At 40.3% G+C, this 17,204-nt stretch overlaps 1 protein-coding gene across 1 annotated transcript; it reads right to left on the bottom strand.

The window, feature by feature from the left end:
• Window positions 1-4: 4 nt before the first annotated feature.
• mapkapk5 (MAPK activated protein kinase 5) lies at window positions 5-15,819 on the bottom strand. Its single transcript, XM_083978792.1, has 14 exons — window positions 14,842-15,819; window positions 13,187-13,260; window positions 9,487-9,562; window positions 8,507-8,604; window positions 8,297-8,405; window positions 7,809-7,898; window positions 7,331-7,426; window positions 7,136-7,216; window positions 6,861-7,048; window positions 6,495-6,615; window positions 6,221-6,351; window positions 5,885-6,000; window positions 4,765-4,869; window positions 5-4,224 (listed from the first exon to the last, which is right to left on the bottom strand). Exons 1-14 carry the CDS (start codon window positions 14,875-14,877, stop codon window positions 4,130-4,132), a joined length of 1,416 nt encoding a protein of 471 aa, XP_083834918.1. The 5' UTR covers window positions 14,878-15,819; the 3' UTR covers window positions 5-4,129.
• Window positions 15,820-17,204: the final 1,385 nt, after the last annotated feature.

The following is a 17,204-nucleotide window of genomic DNA, read 5'->3' as shown; positions in this document are numbered from 1 at the left end:
AGAATTCCTTTATTACAAAGTCAGCATGTTGATGACATTCCAAAGAAGGCAGAAAGGGCAGAAAATAGATGTTGACAGAAAATACAGCGAGTCCTTCCAGAGGGATTCGGGTACATGCTACATAACCGCCGGACCAGAGGAAAGAGAAAATGGACTGGTGAAGCAGAGAGGAGGGTCCACACTTTGAAAACCATTTTCTTTCCTCAACATTTCCCCCCTGACTTATCGACATGAACAGGAATGGCTACTTCAAGTGAAATACATTTCTTCCACACCCCAAAAAAAAGCAGACATTTTTTGAAATGTAAAATATATATATTTATATTTAGAAAAAAAATCTACCACTCTGTGCTGTAGGAGTGCACATACAGCCGAGGAAAAAGGAAGCAACTGGTATTTTATGGAGAAGTGCTGACTGGACCATTTCTGCCTTTCAGATCATATCTAATGAGCTGGTTTTAAATAAAGACAGTTATTTATCCACAGTCAGCAACCGTGTAGGGAGAGGTAAAAAATCTTCCCTCTTTCCTTGAATAAAAATCAGACATTTGCTTCTCCTTCTTCACTGAGCAGATAATAGACAGGAAGTGAGTAGTGGAAACTGCTTCATATTTATGAAATATGTGTGAGGCTGTGTTAGCCTGAATGTCAGTCTGAGCGCATCCTGCAGCAGCAGCTACTCGACAAGAGGATGCAGGGGAGGGAGGTAGCATCTTCGAAACCATCTGCTCTCTGGGATTTTAAATAACACTGAGCGAGAGTGAGCAGCAATCAGCAGGTAACTTGGTGTCTGAGCATGACTGTGTGTTTCCCTCAGGGGGTTTGTTAGGAGTATCAATATCATGATACGTGACATTACAGTACAAAATTGCTAATAAATACACTGTCCTTCAATTATAATGTTCTCTTGGGTAGCAAAGGATATAAATTCTGTTATTTGTAGATGTGAAGAAGAGATTAGAGGAAGCTGCTCTGATTCATTGATAGGCCTCCAGAAATACAAAGAGGGTTCAGCACAGTGAACCACACACACACACACGCACACATAAATTATATTACACACCATCACACGTCCAAGCAGACACGATCAAAGTAAAAAAAAAAAACAGCAGCATATTAGGCTCCACTTATAGTAAAGAGCTCTGCTGACTCTGCAACACTGTACATTTGATGTGTTACACTCAAAGATGAATGACCCAACATTAGGTAAATCAAAGAACAAACTCAACTTCTGCACATTAAAGCAAACAGGGCTGTTAACTAACACTTTTTTCCATATTATTAGTTAATCTGATGGTTATTTTTTCCCCAACTGTCTAGTTGCTTAGTCTGTGAAATGTCCAAGAAATGGATCAACCAACCAATCAATCAGTTAATCACTGCAGCTTTGAATGCAAGAATTAGGGAGACATTACTGTATGCTGCTTGCTTCGTGGCAGAATGAGAAAACTGATACAACCACTGAGGTACCAGACTGTTTCTTAGCTAGGACCTGTTACCAAGCAACCATTAAGGATAAATTGCTATAACTGTTTAAAAAAACAAACAAACAAAAAACATACAGTAGGCAAACTGATGTTAAAATGGTCAATTGTGTTTTTTTCATCCTCTGTTGAACTCCTTTGGCATCTCAATTGAGAAATAACGGTTTTGTTTTGTTTTGACCAGTATGTTAATCTCTCTCTTTTTTTAGGATTATTTTTTTTATTTTACCAAACACACTGCTGGATGAAACATGTTCTCCAGCTCAATATCCAGCCGTGTGAAATGCAAATCTTGTATACTCATCTCATCACAGCCAAAAGGAAAATATTCATCACTGCTTTAATGATTCTGAGTTTTCCCATCATCCTGTGATTTATTTCTACTGATGAAGGATGAAGATGCTGCCCCATCAACAAGGCACATTTGAGCATATAACTTGTACTAATAAGGCCTTTTCAAACATAAGCTGTGGTTATCATTGAGTTTTAAGATAAGAGATTTATATCGTCACTGTTCCATATCTCAAAAATGTCTACTTTTTTTAATACTATAAGATCGTTTTTCATATAATCCATTAAGTTTTTTTTTTTTTTTTCGTAAGTATGAAACTCTTTTAAATCCATGAAGGAACACTTATTCCTTCAGTGTATCTTATCAGGATTGGAGATGCACAGTTTTCACCAGAAAGCAACAATATATTGCACCAGTGTTTGCCAGTTACTCAGAATAGACATTTTTCCGTTAAGATAAAAAAGATCAAAGTTCCAGAAAACACATGGTTAATGCAGTAATCTCGACGTAAAAGCATGTTTACAAAATTATTCTTTATAAAGATAAGACTTAAACAAAGGGGAATTTCAGAACAAACTTGCGAAGATCTTTGAAAAAACTAAGAAAAAAACTGTTTAGTCTGAACTGAACAAGAAAACAAGCACTTTAAGCCGTCACAGCCTCATTCGAACACCTGAATACGAATCCCTTCTTTCCAACCTCCTCTCTGGAGAAATAACATCAGATATGACTGGAGCACTGGAGTAAAACGGTACAGTGGAGATTTAACTCTGGCTAATCAATGATATGAGATTAATAACAACTAAAACAGTGAGGCTGAGCAAAGGGAGGGAGCATTTGCTGACATTCAGACCTTCTAAGAGAAGTAGGGAAGATCTGTGTTGGACAGCAATACTGACAAACTGATACACACTATCCCACTGCCATGTACATGCATGCATTATGAATACATGATTAAATTATTGCCCTATTGCACATTCAGTAGCACAGCAAGTTTTACGACACTGAAACCCTAACAGACCTGTTCAAGGCTCACGCTGAAACCTCCTACCGATCGTGTCTGTCATAGCGACATTGCACCAAAAATGTCTTGTTTTGTGTGTGTGTGTGTGTGTGCGCGCTCAAGTAGGAAGCAGCCTCTCCTCATGAAATGACCTCAATATAAACTACTAACCCTGGTCTGAGTTCCAGTAGATACGAGACGAAACGTTACACCTTTCAGGATCACATCAGAAACGTTCAGACAGAAAAACTGCTGCAAATATATGAAATAATTCACTTTCTTTTTCTTGCCAGACACAAACTTCAGAAGCTGACAAACAGTATCATCACTTCATGTGGAGGAGTTGAACTGAGAGATTGTGAAACTGACAGTGTGAAGACTCTGTCTTGACCTCAGAAAACATTTAACAACAAAGTCAACTCAAGATCCACTTACCAGCTTTCTTTCTTCTTTTTTTAACTTTCAATCCCATTTTGGGCTCTGAAAAACTATCAAGGCAACAGACAAGGCAGTGAGACAGTTAAAAGCTCACAGAAAAAAGCTTGTAAGTGGACCTTACCTTAAGATTTGTTTGATCTACATCAGCCAGAAAGAAAACCAGCCAGTGTTTTATGCCGATCTAGTCTGTTTAGATCTGCTCAACACCATCTCCTACCAGCTTTGAGACAAATGAACACGTTTGAGGCTGAATTTTTCTATTTTATGACACTTTCTTTCACCTCCATTGTTGCTCTGCCTTGACCTCTTAATCACAAAAAGGTCAAGGGAGAGTTTCACAAAACATTAGAAAAAAAAAAAAACAACGAAGATTCATATAATTCTGAGATCCAGAACATGTGTGGAAGAACAACGTCACATCGTGAACAACCTCTCTTTAGTTTTGAGCCCACAGCCAGGCTACAGGTTAAGTATAAAATAATGGAACTCTTTGTTTCAATAAATAAAATTCTTAGGATGGTTAAAGGAAAATAAAATAGAATAAAATGAAATAACTGGGATAAAACAACATGACATCTTGGACAAGCAGCTAATAAAAATTCCCTCCCAGAAAATAATTTCTTTCACTGATTTTTCTTTTATCTTTTGTCTTCTTTTTGTTTGCAAAAATGAAAATATAGTTTTTTTTTCAATGTTCTTTGCCAGTGTCCATTTAAAAAAAAACATTGTAGTACCAATGAGTCCTTTTTGAAATATATCTACAGCTGTACAATAGGTCTTGCAAGTGGATTCATGAAAAAAAAAAAATAAATTGCGCATCATCATTTTTACATAAAAAAGCGTCTTTACAGATATGGGTTAAAAAGGGTCATAATAAACAATATAAAAAGAAGATAGAAAACACAGCGTTTGCTAATGAGATTCTTGGAGATTCGTCTTTTCTTCAATGGCCTGTTTCACTATTTCAGCCAACTTCAAGCGGTCAACTTTATCTGAGAAGGCTCGCCCTGCAATGAAAAAGCTGGTGGTTAAGGACCTAGTAACAGTAAACAAACATTTATACCAATGCATCAACGATTGGTGCCTTCAGAAGTTAAAGGAAGTCCAGGCTGTTGATAACTCATCTGTCTCTTTGGCTAAAAATCCAAAGTTACCATCTCGTAAGACAAAGATCCCAACAGATGTTTGGCATTTCTGCTTGAAAAATAAATATTGGTGGCTGATTAATTTTCTGGTGGAAATAAATCTTTAATTGACCAGTTGTTCCAGCTCTACTGATCATCTATCATCCTTGTTGGGAAATGAAACAAAAAGGCCAGAGAATGTGGGGAGTCACCGCAAATTAATACATATGAGGAAACAGAAAAATATTCACAATAATAGTATAATAATATCACAACGATGATGTCAGACAGAGTGCAGATATGTTTTTCCTGTGTGCCAAATGTGGAGAAACAGCTGCTTTGGTTTTAGTTGTTTCATGAGAGACAATAAAGAAAAGTTAAGAAGGCCTTTGCCAGATAAGGATGATATGAAATGTTACTGACCGTCCCAGCTGAGCCCCTGCAGGCCTTCTCTCAGCAGCTTACAGTCTCTGTTGAACCTCCAGGCTTCATACATCACCTCATTCAGCTTCTCGTCCTCGTTCTCTCCTGGACAGACAGACATATTCACCTCAGAAGCTGCTTCTATTTGCTTTGCCACAACAACACTAATCAAGCCTAGTTCTGTACCCGCTGTAACATACAGTATATAGCTCATACAGCCTCATTAGGATTCCAGCAGCATTTATTAATCATACTACCTTAATAGATTCATAACTAATTCATTTCTTAATGAATGCGTCAACATGTTGACAAAAGGTGTCGTGATCTGTAACAGCGGTGAAGTCCTCATTAAGTGCTGACTAACACGTATACTCAGCTTTAACGCATGACAGAAAAGATGAGACAGAGTGTTGGTCTGACTGTGCTTGTGGATACTTGAGGTGTAGTGCACTCCAGTAGCTGCTTGCTGAGAATTGCTGATGTGCTGAAAATCCACGCACATTAATTACGGTACATCCAGGTGTATATATGAAAACACATTAAAACACGGGTGTGGATCAATCATACTACAGCCAGTTCTGCAGCAGATAAAGACCACAGCAAAACTGCACACATAGATTCAATGTATTTCTTTAATCATTCATTAAAATATTAGAAAATCTAATGGTTATTGGGGGAGTTAATCCCCTTCCTGGCTCCCCTACTGACTCTCTCATAATTTAAATAGCGCCGTTTAAACATGGGTGACTATGTCAGCGTTTTAGGTGTCTTGCATAGCTGACTGAAAATTATTAATAGTCAGTCATCCCTTTCCAAAGCTTATATCTACAATGAGAGAAATACATATTAGTTTAACAGAAAAGAGCGAAAGGCAAGTCTACCAAAGACACGTGTCACTTCACTCATTAAGCGAGTGTTACTTCAGGGAGAAATGCAGTTGGGTTGGTCTTCTGTGGTGTTCTGCATTGCAGCAAACTGCTCCAGTCTACACTGATATACACTAAGCATACAAAATATGCATGGTATATGAGGCTTGTAGTTATTTCTTCAGTATGATGCTGGTTGCACGTTTCAAGTGTAGTTTGTTCAAACATCTTTAAAAACGGGAGGTTTTACTGACCAGCTTGTGGTAGTATACACTGTGCAATGACATCTCGTAATTTTCCCAGCGCTACGTTGGAGTCTTCCCCTCCGTTCTCTGGGTCATGAATGAAGAAACCGTCACTGGGCTTGGGGCTGCAACATGGAGACCACAACACATTTCAGTCAATTTTTTGATATTTTATCCAAAAAAAAGTATATGAAGAGAATGAGATTTCAGTGACATTTAGCAGTGCAAAAATAATTTTAAGTGAAATGTGGCCATAGCTCAAAATACAGAAAATATTTTTCTAAATTTCCTGAAGCCTAAGATGAGAACAGATGATTAAAGAAGTTGCCATAAGAGCTAACATACCCTAGGAGTTTCCTCTTCCTGAGGATTGGGTTGTTGACAGAGTTTAGGGGCTTCAGGCTGACGTTGAGATCCTGAATTCTCATGTTTGCCAGCTGCTCTGCATGGGCCTGCTGGATACCTGCAACTACCGCCTGGGAGGTAAGAGGACAGACGGTAAGAGAAAGGAAGAAGCTAACATCGTACCGCATGTTAGCCAAGTTCAGTAACTTCCTGCAGTGGCCTCTGCTGGTCAGTTCATTTGGGAATACAGGATGACTTGTATCTTCCCACCCACCTTGTCCATCATCATCTGGGCAGAGGGCAGAACGTTGTCAAGCGCCTCAGTGCAGTTGAGCCAAGGGTGAGCCAAGACTCCCTCAATAGTCAGCCTCTCCTCTGGCTTCACCTTGAGCAGCCTGTGGCGAGTGGACGAGGAGGTGAGGAGAGGTAAATTATTGGAGACAGAAATGACAAATTGGTGAGAGTGACAGAGGGATGGGGAGGCAGATATGGGAAGAGAGAAGATAAGTGGTGATAGAAGAAATAATAGCATTTACGAATAAACTAGCCAGTTAAAAATGAAAGTGGAAACAACCCAATTTACAAACAGTGAGGGTTTCAGTGGAACGAAAAAGGAAAGAAAAAGAAAAAAAACACTTACTTGCGTACAATGTCCTTGGCCATCTCAGAGATCTGGCTCCACTCATCTTCCGGGAAGTCAAAGCTGCCTGTCATGATTTTCTTCCTCATGTCCTTTGGGATGGTGCGACTGTGGTGCTTGGAGTAGAACGGGGGATAGCCGCACAACATCACGTAGATAATCACACCAAGAGACCACAAGTCACAGCTCTGGGGAAAGACAAGAGATATTTGTATTAGAAGAATAAAATTGAGGAACGTGGCTTGCAGCATCTGGCGTGAGGATGGACGCTTCACCTTGTTATAGGTATAAGGAGTGGGTGAGGTAGGTATTATTCCAGACTTTTCCTTCTGGTGTCTTCTTTGAGCCTCAAGAACCTGAACAGGAGTACAATTAAGACAGACAGCATGAATTCAGTTATTATGGATGTGTTTATGATTGTTCCTGAACCATCAAGGCACAAACATGCTCCATGTGCTCTGCTTCTTTACCTGAGGTGCTACGTAATAAGGAGTGAACTGAGGGGTCATCAGGTCTCCTTGATCAATTTTGGCAAAGCCAAAGTCACACAACTTCACAGGTGCGTCCTGTGGAAAAGACAGAAACACAGAGTGAAAAGTGTGAATGTGGCGGAAGTGGAGAAACATATTTAAATGGATTCCTGTAAAACATTTCAGTTTGCTTACACCTCAGAGGCGTCGCTGAATTTATATGTATGATACATTTGGGATATCACTGTAGGTTCTGCCAGAGTAAGGATGCTTTTCAAGATCTATAACATCCTTGCATTGTCTCAATAAATAAAACTCTGGCTGCAGATTTAAAATGCAGCAAAGTCTCTATTCCCGTGTGTCATATCCTGTATGTGGACAATTAGTGGCAGCAGTTGTGGTACTGGTACACTTTTAAAACTGCAGCATTCATGTCTATATGTATTCCTTGAAACGCAGTGCAACTCCAGCTACTTACCAGAGAGTTATCCTTGAAGAGCAGGTTCTCTGGCTTCAGGTCGCGATGTGCAATATTTAGGGAGTGACAGTGTTCCAAGGCTTGACTAATCTACAGGAGGAGAAAAGAAAAAACGACTCTCACTATATGTGTGTGTGTGTGTCAAAGCATTTTTAAATAGACCTGATTTGAGTGGGCATTTGTTCCTTTGACCATGTGTCTCGCTGCTAAACTGCTGCATGAGTTGCTTGATCTCAGCAGGGGGATGTTAATGACACAGAGAGGCTGTGAGACATGCAGCTACCCACAGGAAGAAAATGTCTCACACAGAGAAACTTGCAGACAGACGGGATCTTGACAGAATGTCAAGGACTAGGAACAAAGACTGCCTGACAGACCGGTATGAAATATTTAATGTACAAAAAGAAAATCACATTCACAGCACTGTCTGTGTCGACTTCTTGATGGGTCGGAGTGCGTTTACGTGCACGTGCGTGTCTTCACCCTACCTGTTTAGTGACCTGGCTGGCCATCTTTTCGGTAAAGTGCCTGTGCTGACTGATTCTGTGGAACAGCTCACCACCCTCCATCATCTCCATAACTATCAGGAGCCTCGCTCTGTGGGAAAACAGAGGAAACAGTGAACAACAGGTTGGAAAGAAAGAAAGAAAGAAAGAAAGAAAGACAGACAGACATTTCTACAACCATCAGCTCTTTACCTTGGACTGGACTCATGTGGGAACTGGACACTATTGGCGTAAACCTCCAGGATTTGCACAATGTTTGGGTGGTTGGCACACATCATATGGAGACGCACCTGTGTGTGTAGAGTAATTCACTTCAATATGTTACAATTTCATCCCATCTTCCATACAATCACTCTTGTTTGACGCAGGTGTTGAGTGTAAAATGAAATCCTTAACACGTCTACATGTTTAAACAGCAGCAAAGATGACAGAGGATTTAGTGTTTCTGAGGAACTCATCATTGTCTCCCCTGAATCCCAAGTACATGATTCAGAATACAACCATAAATAAATAAAAGACGGAAAATAAAACAAATTCGTGAACAAATCAATTTTGTGAGTGAAATTAAATACAGCTGGTGGTGTGTATCCTTGTTCCCTGTCACACTGATTAGAGCAGAGCCATTGTTAATGTTACTCATAATGCTTGTGATTTTGCTACTATACTGTGATAAGTCAAAGTGCTTGCGATGAAAAGGGCCAGTCTTACCATACAGCAGATCTTGTCCTACACCCTCATTTGAAAAATTGATAGTGCCCAAAAATATATTGTTTAGCCGTAATAATCAGTGTCTTTTTGCACGTTACTGACAGCTTTCCAAGCTCAGCAGAGAGAGCTTGTCTGAACCACGTTTTTTGTTTTTACTTGTTTTGACTGCATGTCTCACTGCTTAACTGCTGTATAAGCTGCCTGATCAAAACAAAAGGCTGCTAATGACGAGCAGAGGCTGCAAGACAAACTGTTCACTGCGGGGAGACAATGTTATGGACAAAGACGCCCATTCAAACAGATAGAAGAGGAAGAAGCACAGGAGACAGACTGACGAGGACAAAAAAAAAACAGGGATTAATAAAAACAGATAACAGGCAGGCAGACAGAGCACGGCATATTGATACGGCCTAGGGCAACAAACAACAGGCATTAATCACAGCTGCGACAGTGTTTCTTCTAACCTCATTTCTGGCCTTGGGGCGATCAATGAGGATCTTCAGGGCCAGACGTTCCTGAGTTGACTTCTTCACGCAAACTCTAAGAAAAAAAAAAAAGAGAGACAAAAACAAGAGACAAAAAACATGTGACTAAACATGATAACTCAATGTTAGTCACCAACGTGATCATTTAAAGGGTTAGCCCGGTGGTTTCTGTGGCGTGGCAGGTAATTATACTGTTACAGCCAGGCATTTGGCAGCATTCTTATGTACATACATGACAGAAAAACGTGATCAACATCAAAGTCCAGTCAGTTTTATTTATATGGCCCAGAACCACAAATTATCTGAGAGGACCAGGGGAGTCTAATAAAATGCCAGACAGTCTCCAGTCTTTATAAAACACAGCTGATGATGTCCATGTGGAACAATTAGTCCTCTAATCGGATCGAGGAGCTATAGTCCTCTGTTTGGATACTCTGCCACCTTTGCCTTTGCTAACATAAAAATGCAGTTTGTTGCCTTTAAAAGAAGCTTTTTAGGATGATGAAGCTCGTTCCAACTCTTTCATTGAAGCCATATGATGTTTACACGGAGTGAAATATTGCTGCTGTTATGGCAGCATCGCCCCATCAAATGGGAATTTTCTGGTTGTGTTATGCATCATTTCATACACATTTCAATAGCCAGAAGATTGTGGTATTCATTTCTACCCACAGGCTAAAAAATAAACACAGAAAATGTTCCCATTTGAGAAGCCAGAACTTTTGTCTTTTGGTCTTTTTTCTGTTTGTTTATTTTCAGATTATTTGTTTGGAGGCATATTGTTTTCAGGTCGCACACATCCAACATCTTGACCAAATGTCCTCAAATCTGTCAAATCTCTTCAAACATTCACTAAAACTAGAAAGAAAAATGAGCTCATTAGATTTTGGTGGTCAAAGGGCAGAGGTCACAGTGACCTCACAAAACATGGTTTTGGCCTTGTGAGCTCAACATCTCCAGAACTCCTTAGGAAATCCAATACAATTTCCACAAAGTCCAATTGGACTCAAGGACAAAGTGATTAGACTGGTCAAAGGCCAAGATCACTCAGAAAACACTTTTTAGGCATCAGTCATAATAACTGCGTCTGTGGGGTAGTAATTCTGGTATTTAAATGTGTTTAATCTTCACTGTCAGTTTATGTGAGCCTGAATCTTGTTTTACAGCTGATACACAGTCACGGTCCCCTTAAAGTAAGATGTGCTCTGAAAATTAAATGTATCCTAATATAAACAGAGACAAGACAGCAGCAGGCAATCTGGATTTCTGATCTCTATTATGGTAACATCACATTTTGTTATTGGAAACACAAATCATGTCTGCGTCCTCAGAACAAGTTAAACAAAAGAAACTCAGCAGTCTTTATATTTTTCATCATAACTAGGTTGAAATAAACTGGAAAATCCCTGGCAATGGTTTTCTTCAAACTAGCAGTAACAGTAAACAGTTAAACCAAAGACTGTGGGTATATATTTCATTTTCTGAAATGCCTGTTAACTCCTCACCCACCTCCTCTAAGCAGCAAGGACTAAAATATTCACTTTAAACAGCAACCTCTGTCCCTTAAACTCAGATTACACTATTAAAGCATTACTGCGAAAAAACATTCTGCTTCGGCCAAAGTTCACTTCTCTGGAAGCAATACCAACTTAATGAATCACAGTTCAAGAGGAAGGGGGTTGGTTGGTACACACAGTTAAAGGCACGAATGTGTTGTGAGACAGAGAGAGGTGAGCATCGGAGTGAAGCAAGACAAGAAGATATTTCAAAAAGACCAAAGTCCCCATGAATCTCAGTGAAGGACAGAGTCAAAAAAATAAAGACAAAGAGGTGAGTAAGAGCTGTTTAAAAAGAAGAATGAGTACAACACGAATCATGGAGTTAAAGATTAAGTTGACACAGAGGACTGATGATTCAGTTTCTTAGCATTTGTGTCACTTGAGGCCAAAACTATACACATTAAGAAATAACAGGTTGCTGCCTATCCAGACCTGGGATTGTTTTTTAAGTGCAGAACTGGCAGGAGAAATCAGTGGAAGACACCGGTACACTACACTGGAATCAGCAAGGGCTGTCAGACTTGCAGAGAAGAAACAGCAGAAAGCACAAACAGACTTAGAAAACTGCTGGAGCAGAGACTGCGCCTCTCTCTGTACTATTTTGCAGTAACTGAATAAATCTCAAGACAAATAGAAGTTATTTATATGAAGAGATTATACCAGTAATGGCTGAGGCGAGGGAGGAGAATACTGATGCGCCCAGGCTGTGTTTAAAAAAAGGAAGAAACAGATGCACTCTTCACTGGCAAATGTCAGAGTATGACAGATATTGCAAACAACGCTGACACTAACAGGTGTTGATTCAGCGTACGGCACAATACCGTTTTCAAGTCTAGTCAGTGACTACTTCTAGTTTCCCAGACCCACCACATAACTTCATGAAGTGCACAATGGTTTGAACGTAACAGAAGAAAACTGAAGGCCTTGCTGCTCATCGTGGGCATTTCAGAAATATGTGCTTTATTACTTCTCATTGGTTTGAGTGGAAAATACTGAGAAGAGAAGAATGCAGAGGGAAGTGCACAGATAAAGAAAAGTGCTGAGGTTTATCACTGATCCCTTGTGCATTCACAATCGCAAGCATCCACTGTGTGCAGATTCTTAAAAGAGGGTTATAACATACAAAGCGTCGTCTGCAGCATGTGGACTAACACCTGCAAAATTCTTAGGAATTACACAAAAGACGACTTTCAAAAACAAACCGTGATACAACTACATGAGCTTGTGAGGGACAAAGGTTTTGTGCGGGATTCACGGCAGATGCTGCAATTACATGGATTGTGCCTCAGTCAACCGAGCCACCATCTCTTGTTGTGAAACTGCTTCACACTAGTAGCTGGTCCTGTGTGTTAACAATCAGCTGACAAGAAGTGACAACCATCTAGCTCGCCTCTTCATGTTTTCAATATGTGTTAATGTGTCAAGCGTGAGGTCAAACTACGCTGGCGAGTTGTTGCAACCGTGAACATGATGCAATAAAACCACCGGGCAAGTAATAAGCAGCGAACGTGCACTGAGGTTCCTTGGCAGCAGAAACAAAGTTTGTCTATTCGACAACCCAGTTAGAAGATAATCTACATCTGACATCTCGCTTGAATCTTCCAGTTGGTGTGTGAAGAGTGCGACTGTAACCGCATCTCAATGCTCTCAGCGGCGGCATTCACAACAGTGGTTTAATTATGTGCTGCAAAGGCTGAGCAATAAATTAATATTTATCTGTCTTTAATCCTAGCATGGGATTTTAGAATATGCTGAGTCACAATACGCTATTTTCACATCTAAACAATCTAGCAATCTGAGTGATCCTGGCTCTCCTCTCACAGCTGAGCTTAACCAAGCATGGCAGATTTGGCCCTGCATGATTTCTGCAACCCTAAACAGAACTGGTCCGAAAAGACCTCCAAAAGGATTACCCATTTCCCCAACACATACCACGATGATGCCTCCTGTTATGCAATACTACTTGTGCTGATCCCGGTGTAATAAAAACATTTTGTTCTGCGTTCTGTCTATGTAACACAGCAACAGTTTATCAATCTGACACAGCCCAAACACAGTTAACTCAGTAGAGAAGATAATATTTAGAGAGTGGAGAAAGGCAAACGCTCTCAAACACTTACCTGACAGGTCCACTGATGCCAGCTCCCAACTTCTGTGTCCAGTTTATGTTGTACTCATCCAGAATGGATGTCTCCTGGTGGGGTGGGGGGGGGGGGGGAGAAACCAAACCAACGATATATCAAATGTTTGACAGAAAAAACAAAAAAAGGCAACATTTTGTGCAGAATGGGAAAGTTTTGCAAGTTTATGGTTCCCCTGGGCACAATTAACATCATAGTATACGACATGTGACACAAGCAACCATTTACTGCCACCCACACGCATGAGAAAATCGACTTTTCATATGATTTTTAAACAACATTTACATGACAGACTTATATAGAGGGGTTCAGCAGACTCTACAGAAGAACGGAGTTATGTGCCTCCCTGCCCCTTGTGTTAACACTGCCTGTTCTGTTATCACTTGTTTAGAATCACACCAGTAGGCTATAATCCTTAATGTAGATAATTATTGAGAAAAAAAAACACAATTTGGCTGCAGCAACTCACGTATGTGTGGGTCAGCTTAGTCACTGCTGCCTATAAAAGGATTCAAACAAAATGGATGGGATGCTCTCCTGAAAGAAGGGAGCTGGAGATCTCAAATAAAGACTTTGGCAGGGTTTGAATACATTTTTGCTTGGTGAGGTATTTACTTTTAGACTTTTAAGAGATGCCGATTTCTGTTTAAGTTGCAAAACCTCACACTTGAAATTAGATTATTGTTGAACTAACCCTTTTTCTCCTTCACTGAGAATTTACTGGTCCTGGCCAGAACAGTGTGTTCAATCATGAGCCCCTGCCAACAGGTAGCATAGTGTCTGCTCCCTACTGCTTCCCCTGTCAGTCCAATCTGCTCCTTGTAAACACAAAGAGGCTGGATGATATTTGGGATTCATGACTATTATGCAACACAAGACTTAGCAGCCAGTATTTACTACACAACTGCCCACAGGCCAGTTCAATAAGCTTTGAATCTTTGAGGGATCTCATTTCCCTTCTTCATCCAGCAATGGTGGTGTTGGATAATGTGTCCGACAAAGCTGATTATAAACTATGACTATTAATTCAATGTTTTCCAATCCAGCTATGTGCATGTTCACATGAAAGAGACCATTGGTCTTTTTTTTTTATAATGATAACAGCCACAGTGGATACAAGAGAGTGTGTTCAAGTTTTCAAATACCCCTCCTCCTCTCCCAACTGTGAAAGCAGGGGCCAGGACCACTTGAGATCACATTTTACTGCTGACATAGATGCCCGGGCAGTGACACATGGATTGGAGCAGGCCAGGAACAAATCCCAGAGCCAGGGTGGGTGGAAAAGTTGCCAATTACTGACCATGACCCCGCTAGATAGACCCAAGTACCACATTAATGTTTATCATGGGTAGAACTTTCCATGACCCACTTTTCACCATTTTACACTGCTACACAAAAACTCAGTGGATGCCATCATGTCGAGTCTACTTGTCCATATTAAAGCAATCAGCAATTGAGATCACATTGACAGATACAGCAATCAGAACCAGAAACAATATTTGTAAAATAACAACTCACTACAGCAAATGAACACTGCTTCACTTTCTTTCTTTCTTTTAAACGAAATGATATGGTTCCTACTGCAAAAGGCTACCTGCATGGAAAGAGTGACATTTAATTTTTGTGAAAATTACCTTGATGAACTTGTCTGCGTTGTTATCCTCCGACATGGTGGCCTGCTCCCCGACAGATGAAGTCTGCCTCGCCAATCTCAGGACAAGTTGACAGTGAAAACAAAGCGTGCTTCCCCGACCTCTACACAAGTTTTTTTTTGGTCTTGCAACCTTGGGCTGGACCAAGGCTTTGTTATATTACCACTGATGACAACAAGACAAGGCCATTGGGGCAAAAATGACGCTCGGCAGCCCACCACCGATCAGCCACAGGACCTGATGAAGCCCACCACCACCAGCCGGTGCGATGTAACGCTGGATCGGACCAGCTCGGCTCACAACCTCGGGGTCCGACTCGCTCTTCCAGTCGTCTTAACTTCACTGTAGTGACCATGTAGAGCGCCAAACTCCGAGCAATGTGACCAGAAAAAGCCAGAGAGACAAGTCCAACGTGGACTAACTAGCCCACCACTTTTGGAGAGCCACCACCACCACCACCACCACCGAGCATGGGACAAGAAAGTGTGTATTTTTAGCCAGCGCAATGAGAGCAGTGCTCCGCTAACGCTGCGGACACACCGTGAAACCGGCTAAGTTGCTACTAGCAGGCGAGAGGGTTACACAACGAAATCACAATCTTTAACAACAAAAGATAAGATAAGAGCGGAGATATTGTATGGAAATCACCTCGACGACTTGGTCTGACACAACGAGCACACTGTGTTCCCAAAAGAAGCAAAGAGCAGCCAGTCTATTATGTCGTCGAGCAGCGGAGCCGAGCCTGGTTATAATATGCGCTAGCAAACTAGCTCAGCTGGGTAAGTTTAGTTTACCAGCTCTGCTCCAAGCCACGGGTATTAACATCCTCACACAAATAATATACGACAACTACCGATGGTCGTAAGTAACAATAACACCATGTCAGACACAGGAAAGGGTTTATAAAGAGTGTTTTGAACGGTGACCGAGGAGAGGTGCGCATCTGTGGACTATTTTGCTAATCCCATAGCTTCTGGTCAGAGGGGATACAGTCGGCACTACGCAATAGTAGTCCGACTACACCGCCTGATTAAAATATAATTTACACTAAAGTAAATTCTGAAAAGAGATCGTTATATATTATTTCTTATCGATACATGTATACTTTTAAGGCATGAACGGCAGCTGTGTTGAGGATATGTTTTATTCTTACACTGAACTGTTCATAATTTTGTTCAGATAAATCTGGAGTGGACAGAGTCCGCTGGGTCCTTATAAGGTCCTGGTTTTCAGATTCAAGGGGGTTAAAATAAACCTGAGACAAAAAAACACAGGACACACTTTACTCAGGATAATATCAATTTAACCGTAATGTCCTTAAAATTCAGTGGTCACCGGTTTTTTTTATTATTATTATTATTATCTCCCTCCCAGTGAATAGTAGGCTACTTGGACAACGTATCCCAACAGCCCTGCAGTAAACCTTGGTGGAAAATATTAAACAGCTGTACTAACTGCTCTACTGCCTGCTGTAGGCTACTTGAAATGCATTGTTGGGGTACTTGTGTTTCATCTGTTATTTGCATTTTATGCTGCGTTAAATCTGTGCCCCATTTTAATTCACAATGATCGCATGATCATTTGTCTATAAAATATTGTATTGTTTTTTATCACAAAATGAAAATTGCAGTGTTGCATTGCTGTTCTATTTAAACATACAATTCAAACCCATAAAATATTAAATAAACTATCAAATACACAAAAAAAAAACACATTGTTGCAGGTTAAACCTTTGCTGATTGGACATGGGGCCCAATGGCCCACATATGTGGACAAAAGGAGGACAAAAAATTGTTGAGAACATGTAATTACACTTTAATCGTGGAAAATAACACAACAATAAGACAATAACAATTCATAGCTACAAAAAAATGGAATGTTGTTGTCAATGCAATTTTGAATTAATCTCCTTTTGATAGTCATTTATTTATTATCATTGTCTTTATTGGCTGCTCATCTTGGACTTGAACATGTAACAATATGTACAGAGTCAGACACAGTATGACAATGAGAACACAAGCATAAATTCAAAAAGACATATGAGGTGTGTAACATAGTTTTGAAATTCTGTCAGTGGTAAGCCCCTCTATACCAGCTGTAAGGAAATTAATGGCAATATATTTGGGTACGGCCATGGGCACAGGATACATGCATAGCCTAAAGAAAGAAAGAAAAAAAAAACACATCCCACTAAGCAAATTCTGGATGTTTGTGTCCTGCAAGAAAGTAAAAGTGAAAAGTGGCTGCCTCTGCAATAAGATAGTAATCGATAAGCAGACCTCAAAATCCACAACGAACTATTTCAAGAAACACCAGCTGAAGCTTTTGGAAAGGCCCTCACAGTC

This window comes from Trachurus trachurus, assembly GCF_905171665.1.
Source record: "Trachurus trachurus genome assembly, chromosome: 9".
NCBI classification, from domain to species: Eukaryota; Metazoa; Chordata; class Actinopteri; order Carangiformes; family Carangidae; genus Trachurus; species Trachurus trachurus.
The sequence above is the reverse complement of the archived record's forward strand: the minus strand, read 5'-3'. Positions and strand labels throughout refer to the sequence as shown.

Excerpts from the sequence above, each read along its gene's own strand:
- mapkapk5 (XM_083978792.1), bottom strand. The coding sequence starts at position 14,877 with ATGTCGGAGGATAACAACGCAGACAAGTTCATCAAG. Across the intron at positions 9,563-13,186 it reads GGCATCAGTGGACCTGTCAG|AGTTTGCGTGAAGAAGTCAA; the intron begins GTAAGTGTTTGA and ends TTTTTTTCTTAG. Across the intron at positions 8,605-9,486 it reads GCCCCAAGGCCAGAAATGAG|GTGCGTCTCCATATGATGTG; the intron begins GTTAGAAGAAAC and ends CTACACACACAG.